The sequence below is a fragment of the Pseudonaja textilis genome, unplaced genomic scaffold (genome assembly GCF_049901715.1).
Source record: "Pseudonaja textilis isolate UNSWEBS1 unplaced genomic scaffold, rPseTex1.2 PTEXSCF42, whole genome shotgun sequence".
In the NCBI taxonomy this organism is placed as follows: Eukaryota; Metazoa; Chordata; class Lepidosauria; order Squamata; family Elapidae; genus Pseudonaja; species Pseudonaja textilis.
Window position 1 is genome coordinate 51,629 of NW_028262907.1, and position 18,338 is coordinate 69,966.

At 41.1% G+C, this 18,338-nt stretch overlaps 1 protein-coding gene across 1 annotated transcript in view; it reads right to left on the reverse strand.

Moving 5' to 3' along the window:
• Positions 1-6,860: 6,860 nt before the first annotated feature.
• The window catches only part of LOC148123625 (uncharacterized), a 37,723-nt gene continuing 26,245 nt past the window's right edge, over positions 6,861-18,338 (reverse strand). The window contains exons 6-8 of the mRNA XM_087919186.1: positions 10,095-10,291; positions 9,292-9,580; positions 6,861-8,054 (exon numbers count right to left, since the gene is read on the reverse strand). Of these exons, the coding sequence (XP_087775312.1) occupies positions 7,224-8,054; positions 9,292-9,580; positions 10,095-10,291 (1,317 nt within the window). The 3' untranslated portion in view covers positions 6,861-7,223. The remainder of the gene's footprint in view (positions 8,055-9,291; positions 9,581-10,094; positions 10,292-18,338) is intronic.

Sequence of the window (18,338 nt, forward strand, 5' to 3'; positions counted from 1 at the left end):
GCTTATATTTAATGAGTTGTAACAAGTATACATCATACTGTCTTCATTGGATGAAGCTATGATGATTTTGTGACTGCATTAGAGGTATTGCCTAAAGACAGTTTATCAGTAACTGAGATTACCGGCAGAGGCTATTAGAAGAAGCCAGAAAGAAGGTTTGAACGTGACCAGCTGAGAGAAGATAAACCTAATAAAGAAGAGAAATTATCTTCAAAGCTGGAAAGAAACCAGCTGTGTAAAGTAAAGCACCCGGAAGAAGAGAATTTATCTTCAACGGCATACACAATTAAAAAGTGTTTTAATTGTGGAGGCAGAGGACATTTGGCAAGATTCTGCAGAAAAGGAAAAAGCCAGAATGTAAAGAAGCCAAAGAAATCCTTTGAACTGGCCATGTTTTAGCCATTGTGATATGAAGAATAATAAGTGCATACTGGAGAGAGATAAATACAAAAGGTAACTGCAGCTTTAAATGGAACATTATATGTCTTACATGACAGTAAGAAAGGGGAGGCACAAACTGTATTTAATAATATCAAGCCTCATGATGAATGTATCCATTTATTGCATAGAGCGTTTGGGGCATGTAAATTTTAAAATGCTAAAACGCACAGTAGAGTTATCTGAAGGAATAAGGTTAAAACCCTGTGATAAGTATTTGCGTTGTAATGTCTGCTGTGAAGATAAGAGTAAAATAATGCCTGCAAATAGACTAAATGGTTTCAAAACTAAAGAACCTTTAGAAATAGTATTTGCAGACATTATAGGTCCAAAAGAAACCCAGTATGGGGGTGCTCGATATATACTGAGCATTATGGACCATTACTCTAGATATGGGTTTGCTACCTAATGAAAAGCAAAACTGAAACATATCAACATTTCTTCAACTGGTTAAAAGTTTGCTGAAAAGAAACCAAACGGCAAATTATAACCCTGGTGACAGATAGCACGCACGGAATTTGTTAATAGCAAATTCCAGAATAGGTTAAAGGCAGCTGGAATAGCTCATAAGACATCTGCACCATACAGACCACAACACAATGCATTTGTTGAAAAGCTGCAGGCCAAACTCTGCAGGCAATGACCCGTACTATGTTAACTGATTCTGGGTTACCTGATTCTTTGTGGGGAGGCCACAATGTGTGCTAATCATTTATTAAATAACATTGTTAACTCAACCACTGGTGAAATACCATTCACCATGTGGCATGGCAGGAAGCCTGATTTGAGTTACCTGCACATATTTGGTGCACCAGCGTGGGTGCATATCCCTACACAACTCAGGCGTAAAGGGCAACATAGAGCTAAACAATTATTCTTTGTTGGTTACCAAGCTAACCATAGGGCATATAGATTTTGGGAGAAAGGCACATCTAAGGTGTTATGTAGTGCCAATGCCCAATTTCTAGAGCACGTAGGATGGGATAAGTTAGAGCAGGATAGCAATAACGAAGTGGTTATTGAATCCTATAGAAATCCCATTAAGTATCCCTGTAACTTTAAAAATAATATAAAGGAAGAAGTACAGGAAGAAGTACAGCCCCTAGAGGAAGAAATAGCTGAAGATGAGGAACAGGTAGTAACTCAACCAAGCCCAGTAATACCCAGAAGGACTACACGTATTTCTAGACCGCCTGAAAGATACCAGGCTAATACAGTGTGCCAGGAAAATAGAATCCCAAATACTGTGGATGAGATAAGAAGATATCCTTCTAAAGAGAAAGACAATTGGTATGCAGCAATCAATAAAGAATTGAAATCTTTGAAGGATATGCAAGTGTATGAAAACGTGAGATTACCTAGTAATGAAAAACCCATTGGCTGCAAATGGATTTTTAAAATAAAAACAGATAAGGATGGAAACACAATCCATAAGGCAAGGTTAGTAGCCCAAGGCTTTAGACAAAGTGCAAAAGATTATGATGAAGTATTTGCACCTAGTCTGAAAGCAGCAACTTTAAGGGCAGCATTAGTGTGGGCAGCAAGCAAGCAATTTATAGTTAACCATTTAGATGTGGAAACTGCTTACTTGCATGCTCCACTAAGACATACTGTGTATATGAAAAGGCCTAATGGAGTTAAAGGTAATAATGATAATGATTGTTGGTTATTAAAAAAGAGCCTCTATGGTCTTAAACAATCGGGCTATGAATGGAACCAGTATATTGTAAAGGAACTGACCAATATAGGGTTTAAAGCTGGTTTAGCCGACCCATGTCTATTTAAGAGAGAAAAGAATGGGAAAGTATCATTATTATTGTTGTTTACTGATGATATTGCTCTGATAACTAAGACTAATGATGAAGCAAATGAAATAATCACATCATTAGCCAAGAAAATAAAAATCAAGCAATTAGGGGAGATAAAGAGATATCTAGGATTGAATATATTGAAAACACAGAAAGGTTTTAGGATATCTCAGGAAGATAAGATATCTAAATTGCTAATAGATTATAAAATGGAACTTTGTAAGCCTGCAAAGACTCCAATGAGTCAGGATATTTGCAAAATGGATAAACAAAGTCCCAAGTTTGATAAGGCAATATATCAATCTTTGATTGGTAGCTTATCATATATTAGCAATTGGTCAAGGCCAGATATTGCTTTTGGTATTAATCAGCTGGCACGACATAGTAATGACCCGCTTCAATGTCACTGGAATGCATTGAAAAGAATCCTAAGATATCTTAAAGGTACATTATACCATGCACTGTATTTAGAACCAAAAGGTGATCTCATATTGAGTGCTTATGCAGATGCTAGTTTTGCAGCAGAAAGAGATACTAGAAAGTCGACTTCAGGAACAGCCATAATGCTGGGTAAGACGTTAATAGGCTGGAAGTCAATAAGGCAACAGCATATAAGTTTGTCCACTATGGAGGCAGAATTCTCCTGTTTATCTTTATTGTGTACTGAGTTAATTATGTACAAACAAATGTTGAAGGATATGGGTATAACTGTAAATTACCCTATAGTTGTACATGAAGATAATCAGGCAGCAATTCAAATGGCCACTAATATTGCAGTTAAAACGAGAAGTAAACATACAGATTTGAGGTATCTTAATGTAAGACAATCTGTACAGAATAAATTGATATAGCTGGAGTACTGCATGTCGGAGGACAATGTAGCTGATCATTTTACTAAAGCCCAAGGTGCTATTAAGCATCTAGAGAGTTGTGAAAAATATGGGTTTAGAATGTAAAGATTACATATTTATGTCACCCAAAAGGGGAGAATGTTGGGTATATGGATAAACCAACCAGGTTTGGGTTGAATAAATATGTAAACCTAGGATTAAGTGTCTATGTAGCTTTAAGCAAGAAACTGCAATGTCATTGTGGGTGCGGTTGCAGGCAGTAATAAAGGTAGGAAGGGAAACGTAATAGACGCGGCTTCTGGATGCACCTGGTTCTGTTCCTGGTCTGCTGCCTGCTGGAACGTCTGTCTGCTTACTTTTGGAGGCTACTGTGCCAGATACCATTTCAACTGAACACAAGGACTGTTTGCTTGGTGAGCTGAGGATTCAGCGTTGTCCTTGATAGAAAGGTATCGGAAGGAGAAGATTTACAAGCAGATAAGGACATTGTATTGACAGTTAATGAACTTGTAACTGGATGGATATACTGGATAATGATATATGGACTGAATGACACTTCTTAATCTCTGTGTGAATTAAATAACTATTTTAAAACCACAAACAGTGTTTTTGTCTCCAGTGTGTGTATACTCTTGGGCCCACTCTCTCTCTCATTTGCCTGCCTGGCTTGACTGCTGCTGCATACTCTGCTTGGGGGTTTATCCCCAATCACTAACACTCACATCGCCAGGCCATCCAGCGGCGAATAGTAGGGCTGAATGAATGGTTCAGTTCACAAAGAAAACCCTACAGAAAATGGAACAAGATAATATCCACAATAAAGTCACTAGAATGCTGCTTCTTCAACACATCACACCTAACAGCACGACTAACAAGAGCCCAGCTGAACTCCTCATGGCCAGGAAACTCAGATCGCCTCTAGACTGCTTGCACCCTGCCTACACCCCAGAAAAGCCCCTGGGTTCTAGCAGCAAGCACTGTGCCTTTAAGGTAGGAGACCTCGTATTTGCAAAAAAAAAATTTCTGGGGATCCCCTCTGGATTCCTGCTCAAGTAACTCAAGTTACGGGTCCCCGCTCCTACCGTCTACTCACCACTGATGGCAGAGCATGGAAACGCCATATTGACCAGCTATGCTCCAGACTGACCACAACTTCCATCCCTGACCCCGACCTTGACACCGGGGGGGAGGGGAAGCCGTGAGCCCGGAAATAGAACCAACACCTGTTTATTCTGAACTAACACCGAGTTCACCACCATAGCTTGCAATACTCACCAGCTGTAGTTGAACCTGGTCAGATGAACACTTCACCAAGAAGCAGCAGCCAAGCAGGTTCAGCGAGCCCAGGGAGCCATAGCAGTAGCAATGAAGCTGAGGACTCTATCACCCCGGGGGCATCAGAAGTGAGCCCTAACCATGGCACCGGTTCACCGTTCCTGTTTGATCCAGCAAACAGTCCATCTGAACCCGAATTTGAACATGGACAATTGGAATTGCGTAAGTCAGGTAGACCGGTGCGAAGACCTTCCTACCTGTGAGACTATATTACTCCACCCCTTAAACGGAACCGAGAGGGGAGGGGTGTTCCGGACTAGCAGGCTCAAAAGCCTGCAAATCTGATTGGCCCGCGAATAGCAGATCGTGATTGGTCGCCACAGACTGATGCGATTGGCTAGTAAACGGGCTGCCGCGATTGGCCCTGCCAAGAGCGGCAAACTCAAATCGCTTTCATTGGCTGCCTAGCCGCAGCCAGCCCTATATAAGGGGCTGCTGCGGCTGGGATAGTTCGCTCAGATTTGAAGTCACTAATAAAGAGCTGTTGTTGTTATCTGAGTCTTGCCTCCCTTCTTGAACCATCCTCCCAGATCTAACAGGGGGGATATAACTTATGTGCTTTATGCAAGTCATCCTCACATATTATTTCATTTCCTAAATACATTATGGAAATACTGCTGATATAACTTGATCTCAGGAAAGAGTAACAAACAATTTAGTGATGTGATCAGAAACCCAGTTAAGTGAGGGGTGGATAGTATGATAATTAAGTGGATAAAAATTGATTTTAAAATGGTACTCAAATAATCTTTAGGTTCTTTTAATCTTTGTGATGAAAGTGGGAAGATACAACATTTTGTTGTTGTCATCAATTTTTCTATGTTGTCATTAATATAATAGGGTTGATAAATTGCTATTATACAAGATTTATAGTAATTCTCAGGCAAATATACTTTTATGTTATTTAAACATTACCAACTTTCCCGAAAAATATTTATGATTTCCGCCTAGAAACAACTGTATGACTAAAAAGCAGTATAAAAATATCTGGGTTTTAGGATTTGATAAATTATAGTGACTCATATAAGAACATTAATGATGCACTGGATGAAGGATTGTGCCAAGCTTGATAAGTATATAAGGGAGCCAGTTTGCTCTACCGATTAAGCCTCCGAAGTAGAAACCAAGAGGTTGTGAGTTCAAGTCCCGCCTTGGTCATGAAGCAGGCTGGGGGATTTGGGGCCAGTCTCTCAGCCCAACTCAACTCACAGGGTGGTTGTTTTGGGGAAAATGAACACACAATTACTCATTGGTACTCAGCCCCCGTGGCTTCTGCAGGGAAGGGCTTTTAAGGATGGGGGATGAGTTAGTGCACTTAGTGAACCCAAACAAGGCCTCGAAGATCTGGAAATCCAACAAGATGGGGCTGCTCTTCCCAAGAATGTTTATTTGAGCAGCCTTTAGAGCAATGAGATATTTATACCGAATAACCCTGCCAAAAGTCCAAAGGGAATTAACCTCCAAGAGCTGCAATGGAGTTCCCAGAGCCGTTTCAGGAGGCCGATACAAAGAAAGAGCGCCTGAGCTGAGAATGGGACCCTGTGGACAAGGGGCCACTCGAACTGCAGCTCACGACCTGCTATGCTGCATCTCCTATCAGGACTCAGGGATTCACTTTGTGACGCCTCTCCTAATAAAATATCCGGGAAATACGGAACTCTTTTATGTGCAACTGCAGTTATCAGATCAGTAGGAAAGAGTTTCTCTGAATGGGGCCAAATTCTGTTCTGCCGTAACCCAAAATTATGTAATTATTTATTTAGGACATTTACATTGCCACATATTTGCACATGACTCAGCATTAGGCAGACTCTAACTGCCCCTTGACTGTCGTTTATTTTTATTTTTCTCCATTATTATTATTATTATTTGTAATGCTGGTCTCTGACTGTACTAAAAGTGGACTGGATGAAGGAGGAAGCTGTGTTGGAGACATTTGCCATCTTGAGTTATTAGTAAATAAATACATGTTTATGAAAACAATCCCAAAATCGTACTTGACTGCAACCTGAAACTGAGTCTTGAGAGAAGACAAGGAGGAGATTATGAGAGCAGCTTCTCCAACTTACAAAATCTCTCAGTTGGACAAGGGAGGATTCAAGACTCTTCCAATGATGGAAAGAGGTATTGGGAGTTAAAACCCTCCCCTCTCCTAGGAAAATGAAATATTTTAGGATATACTAAAAGGCAGAATATTTCCCCTAAAAAGAAAAGTAGAATCTCAGAGAGCCTGAAACTCAGCCCCCCACCACCCCCGATTGCTAATGGACCATTACTCTGGCCTAGGCCACTCTATTTTACATAACAAAGTTCTACTCCAGGTAAAGCTCTAAAGGAATTGCCCAAAGCCCTTTCATTACATCACCACCCACCCAGGTTCAAACAAGCCTGGGACTCAGGAGAGCCTACAGAGTTGGCCCTGCATGGTCCCATGGGAGTCTGACAACCAATCAGAATACAAGCTCAAATTCAAATCCCAACAGAGGGCATAAAACAGTTGCACTCTCAGCATCTCAGGCCTTCTTTCCTCAACCAAGGCATGTGCTCCTGTCCACCATTAAACCATCTTCCAAGCAGTCACCATGTTTCCAGCGTCTTTCTTCCCCACTTGGAACCAAACCCAGAAGGAGATTTCTTCCAACAAGACTAGACAGAAACTTCAGATCTGATCCCTGTTATTCCGGAGCGTCAGACAGGAGCAATTAGATGGTGCAAATCTCTTGACCTTTTGCAGCACAAGAAGGTTGAGATGTTCCCCTCCTTCTCCTTTGGGTTCCTTCTCCAAAGGATCTCAGATGAATGGATTCCTATTGGGACCCCCCCATACCTGCCATGGCTGCAGCCTCGGAGCCCCCAACCTCTTTTCTCCCTCCTTCCTTCCCCTCCTCGATCTGGAGGAATAAGCGGCATTCATGGCCTGGGCCAAAGTCTGAATGATATTGTAGCAATGAGGTCTATTTATGATCCGTTTCCTGTTTCTTTTCTCCTGGGTCTCCAGTGGGGCTTTCTGGGTGCATCTTCTGCGGCCTTTGACAGAAAAGACGTGCTTGGAAAGGGAACAGCGGAAATAATGATCTTGAAATGGATCTTCCACAAAGAAATGGGGTTCAAAGGCAGCATCTCTTGGCCTTTGTTTTCTCAGAAAATCAAAATTCAAAATACTATGGATGTATTTGAGAAGTATGAGCTTGGTTATTGTATTCCTTGCAAAATTTGTGAGGATCCAGACTTTCCCTTCAATGGGTCCTGGCAAATGCATAAGTGCTTCATGGAAAAGAATAATTCTGTCCCCGATGGGAATATATTCTATGAAGTGGACAAAGACGTTGACTTGTCTCCACTTAGAGAGGGCCTCTCTGAGGGATGCTGTTTCTTCAGTTGCTGAAAATCGTTGTGATATAACCACACAAATTCCATTCCTGACAAGCATCGGAGGGAAAGTCCTCATGAAATCATCTCCATTTTCTGTGTCTGAAGCAATGAGGCCAATCAGGGTCCATCTGAAATGGAGGAGCAGTTGGACGATTGCTGGGTATTGGAATCCTTCTTTGGGGAGCAATGGGTGGAAAAAGGGGAATCGCCTTTTATCACTCAGAGCCTCTGAAACTAATATATGAGAGATCTGAAAAAGCAATGAAGAATAATGTTGAATATAGACATTTCAATACTCGTAATACTACGTTCCAATTGGACAACCACTACCGCCTAGCAATTGGTGGTTAACAACGCATATTGATTGGCCGTCTAAACGGCGGGAGGTTTAAAATGATACCATTGGTTGTGAGCCGTCAGCAGCCGCTATATAAGAGGCTGCTGCGGCTCAAGTTTAGTTGAAGTTACTGACAGTTAATAAAGAGCTGAACTCAACTCCGGTCTCGAGTCTACTTTGTTCTGGTGACAGAACAAATAATATGTTTTAATGTGGTCCAGATCAACTCCAAAATATTAGTTATTGACAAACCCAATTTTGTTCTGATGAACATATCAGAATAATTTGTTCCTTAGTCACAGTTTAAATATTTTAGACAGTTAAATATTTAACAAGATTATATATAAAAATGGAATGCAAAATCATATTAAATAAAAAAACAATTAAAAATGCAAGGTGAATTTCTGTGTCACCCCCACAATTCCAACTATTAGATTCAAATTAGCAGTTGTCAGATACACTGTTTGGATCTAAGATATAGGGCAGTTTTATATGCTATTTTTCAGTACTAAAACCTCTTTCTCAGCTTCTATATCCCAAATTCTTTGTGGAACAATTTTTCAGCTTCTTCTCCAGATGTACAAGAGACTAAGAGACTGCAACTCCTAACACAAATTGTCACTTGTACAATCCAATAAGTCTTTAATTGAAATTTTGCCTGTTTTGGGACTCGCTTTAATTTTAAACCAATAATTATATACCCTGAATTTATACAAAGTAGAAATGTTATAAATTCATAACTTACTGTATCTCTGAGGGCAGGAGCTGAACTCCTTTTATCCACCCCAAAGATCCTGTTCGGATCCTGTGATCTCAATATTTTTTTATACATAGACAGGACTCTTGCCAACTTGATTCCAATTGGATAAGGCAGATATTATTGATATGTGAAAATGAACATACTAATGGAGAACCTCAAAAGATGGATAGTTTTTCAATAGTTGAATATTCAGTAGAAAATCCTCTATAGGGACCTTATGGCTCTTCAGGCCTTTAATGGTGAATTTGAAGTTGAACATAATCAATTAAAACATAGTTTATATGTTCCCTAATGTTCTGAAAAACAGCTCTTGATTCCTATGAAGATATTGGATCAGTTATTTATTCCCACCACCCCACTCACCTTAGATAGAGAAAAACACACACAAACCTGTGGGACTTTGTAGGTGCCTCCTAATGCTGACATCTGGATGGAGATGTCCCTGGCAGCTCCATCAAACAGAGCCAGGAGGTTCTCCTTCCTCCCACAGCTGTAGTTGGGGACATTGGCTTCTCCAGTGGAAAGAATGTCCAGCAAGGCATCCGAAGTGCGGAAAGGACTCATATGGTTGTCATGGAAGTTGTAGCCCAGGGTGAGATTGTGCAGGAGCTGGGAATTCTTGTGGACCGTTTGAATAGCAAAAATTGATCTTAGGGTAATGGTTAGATCAGAACTCTTCCTATTGTAAAACAATATTCATGTTATTCTATTCAATAGCAACAACAAATATTTTTAAAATATATAATCCTTCACAAACCTACTAAGCCTTAGGCCAACATTGATCCAAATCGAATGATCAATTATGCAAATGAGAGAGGCAACTACAGTTGTTTCAATTGCTACTTAAACAAAGGTCATTATTCAAGTGATGAACTCAGGAATGAACCGAGAAAGGAAAATCATCTGGATTTCATTCAGGTCCCTTTAAAACTCCATCTTTGGATTTTACTCTCTTCCACAAAGTAAGGCAAAAGAGGGAAACCATGGAAATAACAATCATTCAGGAAATTAGACAGGTCCTGAGGTACAAAAATAAGTGACATAAGAAGAAAAGGAGAGTGTTAGAATTGCACATGGAGGAAGTGCAACTCCATCACCCTGCATGACTTACAAGGAAGAAGGAGAAGGTATGGAAGGAGGGCTGTTGAAGGGCAACATTATAGGTGACACATATTGTTCAGATGTGACCACACCAATGAGATGGTCTCCAGGCCTGTAAAAGCTCCATGGATTGTACCCATCCTGGTGCTCCAAACTCAATGGGCATTTCCTTCTCAGCTTCCCACAGACTGATGGGGACACCAGCAGCAGCAGCAGCAGAAGCAGGAAGTCCATCATTTGTGGCATGAATCAATCCACTTCCTGTTTGTTGGGTATATGAATACTCCAACTGGTTTGGGTGAATAAATATGTAAACCTAGGATTAAGTGCTATGTAGCTTTAAAGCTAGAAACTGCAATGTCATTGTGGGTGCGGTTGCAGGCAGCCATATAGTTAGGAGGGAAACGTATAGCCCGGCTTCTGGATGCAACTGATGAGCCCGGCTTCTGGATGCAACTGTCTGAGTCCGGCTTCTGGATGCAACTGTATGAGCCCGGCTTCTGGATGCAACTGTCTGAGTCCGTCTTCTAGATGCACCTGGTTACTGTTCCTGGTCTGCTGCCTACTGTGTTGGTCTATCTGCTTACTTTGGAGGCTACTGTGCCAGATACCATTTCACCTGAACACAAGGACTGTTTGGTTTGGTGAGCTGTGGATTCAGCGTTAGTACTTGAGAGAAAGGTATCTTAAGGAGAAGAATACAAGCAGATAAGAACTTTGTATTTACTGTTAAAGGGACTTGATAACTGGATTGATAAACTGGATACTGACATATGGACTGAATGACTATTCTTAATCTCTGTATGAATTAAATACCTATTTAAACCACAAAAAGTGTATTTTGTCTCAAGTGTGTGTATACTCTTGGGCCCAGCCTCTCTCTCATTTGGCTGCCTGGCTTGACTGCTGCTGCACACTCTGCTAGGGGGTTTATCCCCAATCACTAACATTGGTTATGGGCCCAGCAGTGTGCACAGTCTAGCTAACCAGGTTATACCAGTGAGAGTTTTGGTCAAGAGTTACACATTGCTGTAAAGACAAACTGTTTGTTGAATAGTTATTTTTCTGCAGAGCAATGGCACAAGTAAATTTGCCAAGTCTGTCCATGATAGCCAGACTAGATGGAACAAACTATGTTTCATGGTCTATGAAGTGTAGTTTACTGCTACGAAGAGAAGGTTTGTGGGACATAATTACAAACCCACCAGATGTATCAAATTTAAATCCTAACGATGAAGAGGATTATAAACTGATACAGGACTATGAAAGAAAAAATGAACAGGCTTTGTGCATCATAGGTCTCACCCTGTCTGACCAGCAACTCATTCATATCCGTGGAATGGAAAATGCTGCAGACTGCTGGGATAGTCTTAAAAAGATTTATGTTCGAGACAGTGTAGGAGCTCATATCAATCTTACACGGAAGCTGTTTAGAACACATCTTGAGAGGAATGGAGATATGTTGACTCATTTAAACTGTATGAAAAGCATTTTTCAACAACTTCAAGAAAAAGAGCTTGTATTTAATGAGTTGCAACAAGTATACATCATATTGTCTTCTCTGGATCGAAGCTATGATGATTTTGTGACTGCATTAGAGGTATTGCCTAAAGACAGTTTATCAGTAACTGAGATAACTGGCCGGCTATTAGAGGAAGCCAGGAGAAGGAGTGAACGTGATCAGCTGAGGGAAGATAAAAATAATGAAGAGAAATTATCTTCAAAGCCTGAGAGAAACCAGCTGTGTAAAGCAAAGCACCCGGAAGAAGAGAAGTTATCTTCAACGGCATACACAATTAAAAAGTGTTTTAATTGTGGAGGCAGAGGACATTTGGCAAGATTCTGCAGAAAAGGAAAAAGCCAGAATGTAAAGAAGCCAAAGAAATCCTTTGAACTGGCCATGTTTAGCAATTGTGATATTAAGAATAATAAGTGCACACTGGAAAGGGATAACAAAAAGGTAACTGCAGCTTTAAATGGAGCATTGTATGTCTTACATGATGGTAAGAAAGGGGAGGCACAAACTGTATTTAATAATACCAAGCCTCATGATGAATGTATCCATTTATTGCATAGGCGTTTGGGGCATGTAAATTTTAAAATGCTAAAATGTACAGTTGAGTTATCTGAAGGGATAAGGTTAAAACCCTGTGAGAAGTATTTGCATTGTAATGTCTGTTGTGAAGATAAGAGTAAAATAATGCCTGCAAATAGGCTAAATGGTTTCAAAACTAAAGAACCTTTAGAAGTTGTATTTGCAGACATTATAGGTCCAAAGAAACCCAGTATGGGGGGTGCTCGATATATACTTAACATTATGGACCATTACTCTAGATATGGGTTTTGCTACTTAATGAAAAGCAAAACTGAAACATATCAACATTTCTTCAACTGGTTAAAGTTTGCTGAAAGGAAAAGCAAACGGCAACTGATAACCTTGGTGACAGATAATGGTACGGAGTTTGTTAATAGCAAATTCCAGAATAGATTAAAGGCAGCTGGAATAGCTCATAAGAGATCTGCACCATACAGACCACAACACAATGCATTTATAGAAAGAAGAGGCCAAACATTGCAGGCGATGACCCGTACAATGTTAACTGATTCTGGGTTACCTGATACTTTGTGGGGGGAGGCAACAATGTGTGCTAATCATTTATTAAACAATGTTGTTAACTCAACCACTGGTGAAATACCATTCACCATGTGGCATGGCAGGAAGCCTGATCTGAGTTACCTGCACACATTTGGTGCACCAGTATGGGTGCATATCCCTACACAACTCAGGCGTAAAGGGCAACACAAAGCTAAACAATTTTTCTTCGTTGGTTACCAAGCTAACCATAGGGCAATATAGATTTTGGGAGAAAGGCACATCTAGAGTGTTATGTAGTGCCAATGCCCAATTTCTAGAGCACGTAGGATGGGATAAGTTAGAGCAGGATAGCAATAAAGAGGTGGTTATTGAATCCTACAGAAATCCCATCAAGTATCCCTGTAACTTCAAAAATAAAGTGAAGAGAGAAGTACAGGAAGAGATTGTGCCCATAGAAGAAGAAAAGGAAGATATAGCTCAGCAAGATGAGGAAAAGGACCAAGTAGTAACTCAAGAAAGTCCTCATACAAGCCCTGTAATTCCCAGAAGAACTACACGTATATCTAGACCGCCTGATAGATACCAGGCTAACACTGTGTGCCAGGTAAATAGAGTTCCATCTACTGTGGATGAGATAAAAAGGTATCCTTCTAAAGAGAAAGAAAATTGGTATGCAGCAATTAATAAAGAATTGAAGTCTTTGAAGGATATGCAGGTGTATGAAAATGTGAGATTACCTAGTAATGAAAAACCCATTGGCTGCAAGTGGATTTTTAAGATAAAAACAGATAAAGATGGAAACACAATCCATAAGGCAAGGTTAGTAGCCCAAGGCTTTAGACAAAGTGCAAAAGACTATGATGAAGTATTTGCACCTAGTCTTAAAGCAGCTACATTAAGGGCAGCCTTAGTGTGGGCAGCAAGCAAGAAATATATAGTTAACCACCTAGATGTGGAAACTGCTTACTTGCATGCTCCACTAAGACATACTGTTTATATGAAAAGGCCTAATGGATTTAAAGGAGACAATAATAATGATAATGATTGTTGGTTATTAAAGAAGAGCCTTTATGGTCTTAAACAATCGGGCTATGAATGGAACCAGTATATTGTAAAGGAACTGACCAATATAGGATTTAAAGCTGGTTTAGCTGACCCATGTCTGTTTAAGAGAGAGAAACATGGGAAGATATCATTATTATTGCTGTTTACTGATGATATTGCTCTGATAACTAAAACTAATGATGAAGCAAATGAAATAATTGCATCATTAGCCAAGAAAGTCAAAATCAAGCAATTAGGGGAGATAAAGAGATATCTAGGATTGAATCTATTGAGAACACAGAAAGGGTATAAGATATCTCAGGAAGATAAGATATCTAAATTGCTAATGGATTATAAAATGGAACTTTGTAAGCCTGCAAAGACTCCAATGAGTCAGGATATTTGCAAAATGGATACTCAAAGTCCCAAATGTGATAAGGCACTGTATCAATCTTTGATTGGTAGCTTATCATATATTAGCAATTGGTCAAGGCCAGATATTGCTTTTAGTATTAATCAGCTGGCACGGCACAATAATGACCCACTTCAATGTCACTGGATAGCATTGAAAAGAATCCTAAGGTATCTTAAAGGTACATTAAACCATGCACTGTATTTAGAACCAGAAGGTGATCTCATATTGAGTGCTTATGCAGATGCTAGTTTTGCATCAGAAAGAGATACTAGAAAGTCGACTTCAGGAACAGCCATAATGCTGGGTAAGACATTAATAGGTTGGAAGTCAATTAGACAACAGCATATAAGTTTGTCTACTATGGAGGAAGAATTCTCCTGTTTATCATTTTTGTGTACTGAGTTAATTATGTACAAACAAATGTTGCAGGATATGGGTACAACTGTAAATTACCCTATAGTTGTACATGAAGATAATCAGGCAGCAATTAAAATGGCCACAAGTATTGCAGTTAAAACTAGAAGTAAACATACAGATTTGAGGTATCTTAATGTAAGAGAATCTGTACAGAGTAAATTGATACAGCTGGAATACTGTATGTCGGAGGACAATGTAGCTGATCATTTTACTAAAGCCCAAGGTGCTATTAAGCATCTAGAGAGTTGTAAAAAATATGGGTTTAGAATGTAAAGGTTATATATTTATGTCACCCAAAAGGGGAGAATGTTGGGTATATGAATACTCCAACTGGTTTGGGTGAATAAATATGTAAACCTAGGATTAAGTGCTATGTAGCTTTAAAGCTAGAAACTGCAATGTCATTGTGGGTGCGGTTGCAGGCAGCCATATAGTTAGGAGGGGAAACGTAATAGCCCCGGCTTCTGGATGCAACTGTATGAGCCCCGGCTTCTGGATGCAACTGTCTGAGTCCGGCTTCTGGATGCAACTGTATGAGCCCCGGCTTCTGGATGCAACTGTCTGAGTCCGTCTTCTAGATGCACCTGGTTACTGTTCCTGGTCTGCTGCCTACTGTGTTGGTCTATCTGCTTACTTTGGAGGCTACTGTGCCAGATACCATTTCACCTGAACACAAGGACTGTTTGGTTTGGTGAGCTGTGGATTCAGCGTTAGTACTTGAGAGAAAGGTATCTTAAGGAGAAGAATACAAGCAGATAAGAACTTTGTATTTACTGTTAAAGGGACTTGATAACTGGATTGATAAACTGGATACTGACATATGGACTGAATGACTATTCTTAATCTCTGTATGAATTAAATACCTATTTAAACCACAAACAGTGTATTTTGTCTCAAGTGTGTGTATACTCTTGGGCCCAGCCTCTCTCTCATTTGGCTGCCTGGCTTGACTGCTGCTGCACACTCTGCTAGGGGGTTTATCCCCAATCACTAACACTGTTTCTAAGACAAACAACAGGAACAGCTGGAGAAATTCAAAGACTCTGAGAAGTGCCAGTGGCTTTCCTGATCTAAGCAGAGAATCGCTCAGTTTCATCTGCAAAGGAGAGAAAGGTGCAATCAAGAGCAGAGCCTGTACCTGTCCCAAAACTTGGTCCCAGAGAGCTTCACCCAAGGAATTTATCCTTTTCTGATACAAGATCCTTTGAATGTGGGTTCAGTCTAATGCCTGCATCAAAGTCAAAAACTGGAGATATAGCATCACAGGTCTCAAAGGCCCAGATGGTCATAATTACAGCAAGAAGCAACTTCTCCTCATGGGATCCAACTTTTTCTGGGCTCCATCTGCAGAGGAGAGGCTAGAATAAAACATGTTAGTAAAAATTACAGATATACGCCTGGGATCATTGTTCTGTTTCGGCTGTGCTTCTTCCTTCCTGTCAGGGCAAGCCCAGAAAGTGATGCTGGGGAAGAGAATTCAGCACCCAGGGAATTGACTTCTGCTGTCCTTCAACATGGCTTCTTGTCTACAGAGATTGCTGGGGAAGGTCACCCAGAGCTATGGAGTTTGGTGCCATTTCTAAGTTAATGCCATTTAACTGTAGTGTTGCCTGTCTTCTAATGACAATCGGCACCCTTGATCTCTGCCCAAGATTAAGAGTAGACCCTGTTTGGAATTCTGTTTTATGTCATAATCCCATATATTGATCTTAATTGCAGTCGGTTTTAAAACTGCTTGTGCCTGAAGTGAAATTTCATTTCCCATCTTTTCTAGCAATATTAATTCTGAGATAAAAGCTTATTAAGAAGCAGGAAAGTGACAACTTGTGGACTAGATCGTTGGGTAAATAGGGAGAAAAATATAGAATGGATGGAATTTTTTATTTTTATTTTCTTATTATTCCTGTGTTATCTTACCATGTTCCCATAATACACCAAGATTCTTTATTTTTTGATTTTTCTTATTTTTTAAATAAAGAATGGACTGTAAGTTCTGCAGGTGCGATCTATCCTCTTTCTTTCTTTCTTTCTTTCTTTCTTTCTTTCTTTCTTTCTTTCTTTCTTTCTTTCTTTCTTTCTTTCTTTCTTTCTTTCTTTCTTTCTTTCTTTCTTTCCATCCAGAACTATCTCTATCATCTATCTATATCTACCCATTGATATCTATCTATCTATCTATCTATCTATCTATCTATCTATCTATCTATCTATCTATCTACCATGTTTCTCACGAAATAAGTCTGGGCCTTATTATTTTTTAACCCCCGAAAAAACGGCGACGCCGTCTTTTTGGGGGTGACTTAATTTCCTCCCCCACCTAGAGCGGCCCATATTCAAGTACTTCACCACGAGGCCATTTCTACTGACCAATGAAAGCTCCCCGAAGGCAGAGTCCCCAGCCGCTTGGGGGTGAGGCATGGCTGCCCGTGTCCTCTCGCCATTAGGCAATGTCCTTCAGGCAATGGAAGCTCCCCAAGGGCAGTCACCGGCCACTTCAATCGGCCAGGAGAAGCGGTCTCAGGGCTTCCATCGCCTGAAAGATACTGCCTAATGGCAAGGAGACATGGGCAGCCACGCCATGCTCCAAAGGGGCTGGGGACTCTGCCTTCAGGGAGCTTTCGTCGGACAATAGAAGTGGCCTCATGGTGACAGGTGTGTGTGTGTGCGCTCACCCCAAGCCGCTTCTACCGGCCGATCGAAGTGGCTGGTGACTGCCCATGGGGAACTTCCATTGCCCGAAAGACACTGCCTAATGGCAAGGGGACATGGGCAGCCACACCTCGCCCCAAAGCAGCTGGCAACTCTGCCTTCAGGAAGCTCTCGTCGGCCGATAGAAGCGGCCTTGCGGCGAAGGGAGTGTGTGTCTGTGCACTAACCCAATTGAAGTGGCTGGTGACTCCCCTTGGGGAGCTTCTATTGCCCAAAAGACACTGCCTAATGGTGAGGGGACAGGGGCAGCCATGCCTCTCCCCGAAGCAACTGGAGACTCTGTCTTTGGGGAGCTTCTATCGGCTGATCTTTGGTAGATCGGGGTATTCTAGCCTAGGCTACCTGCAGGGCACTCCTAAAGGCAAGTTTTCTCCCCACCCACCCCTGCCCTTCCCCCCCATTTCTCTTCACCTCGTGTAGTTCTAGTGAATGATGTCAGAATTGGCGGGGAAACGCATAGTTTAAATAGGCCTAAATTTTGGGGGTGGGGCTTATTTCATCTCATGCCTAGAAATCATGCTGGGCCTATTTGTGGAGGCTGTATTGTTCGAGAAACACGGTATCTATCTATCTGTCTGTCTGTCTATCTGTCTCTCTCTCTCTCTCTTTATATATATATATATATATGTGGATCTTTGGTTGTTCGGGTTTTCTCCCGCGTAAGATTCGAAGTATCTAGGCAACGTTTCGATGAAGTCTCATTCATCATCTTCAGGCTTCTGTCTCCGGCTCTGTGTTTCTCAGAGTAATGTGAGATTGCAGCTGCTTCCTCCTTTTAACTGCCAGTGGGGTGGGACTTGATTGGGTGGGGGCTTGGCTGTGTTCTGATTGGGTGGGGGTTAGCCGTGTTCTGATTGGTTGGAGCGTGTTCTGTTCAGGTGGGGGCTTGGTTGTGCTCAGGTTAGTCTTAGTTGCTGGGGATTTGAGCTGGTGAGTTGTGATCTTGCTGTTTGGCTTCTAGTTCGTGGTCCTGCTGCATCTTCATAGTGGGTGTCGGTTTGCTTCATGTATGGCTCAGAGGGGTTTGAAGTGGGTAGTGATGCAGCTGCAGTGCAGCTTCTGGTCCATGGTCGTGTCTCATTTTCTGAATGGGTGGGAGTCTGTTTTCTATATGGAAGTGTGGTGGTGGCATCTTGTGTGGCTCTCATGGGTCTGGGT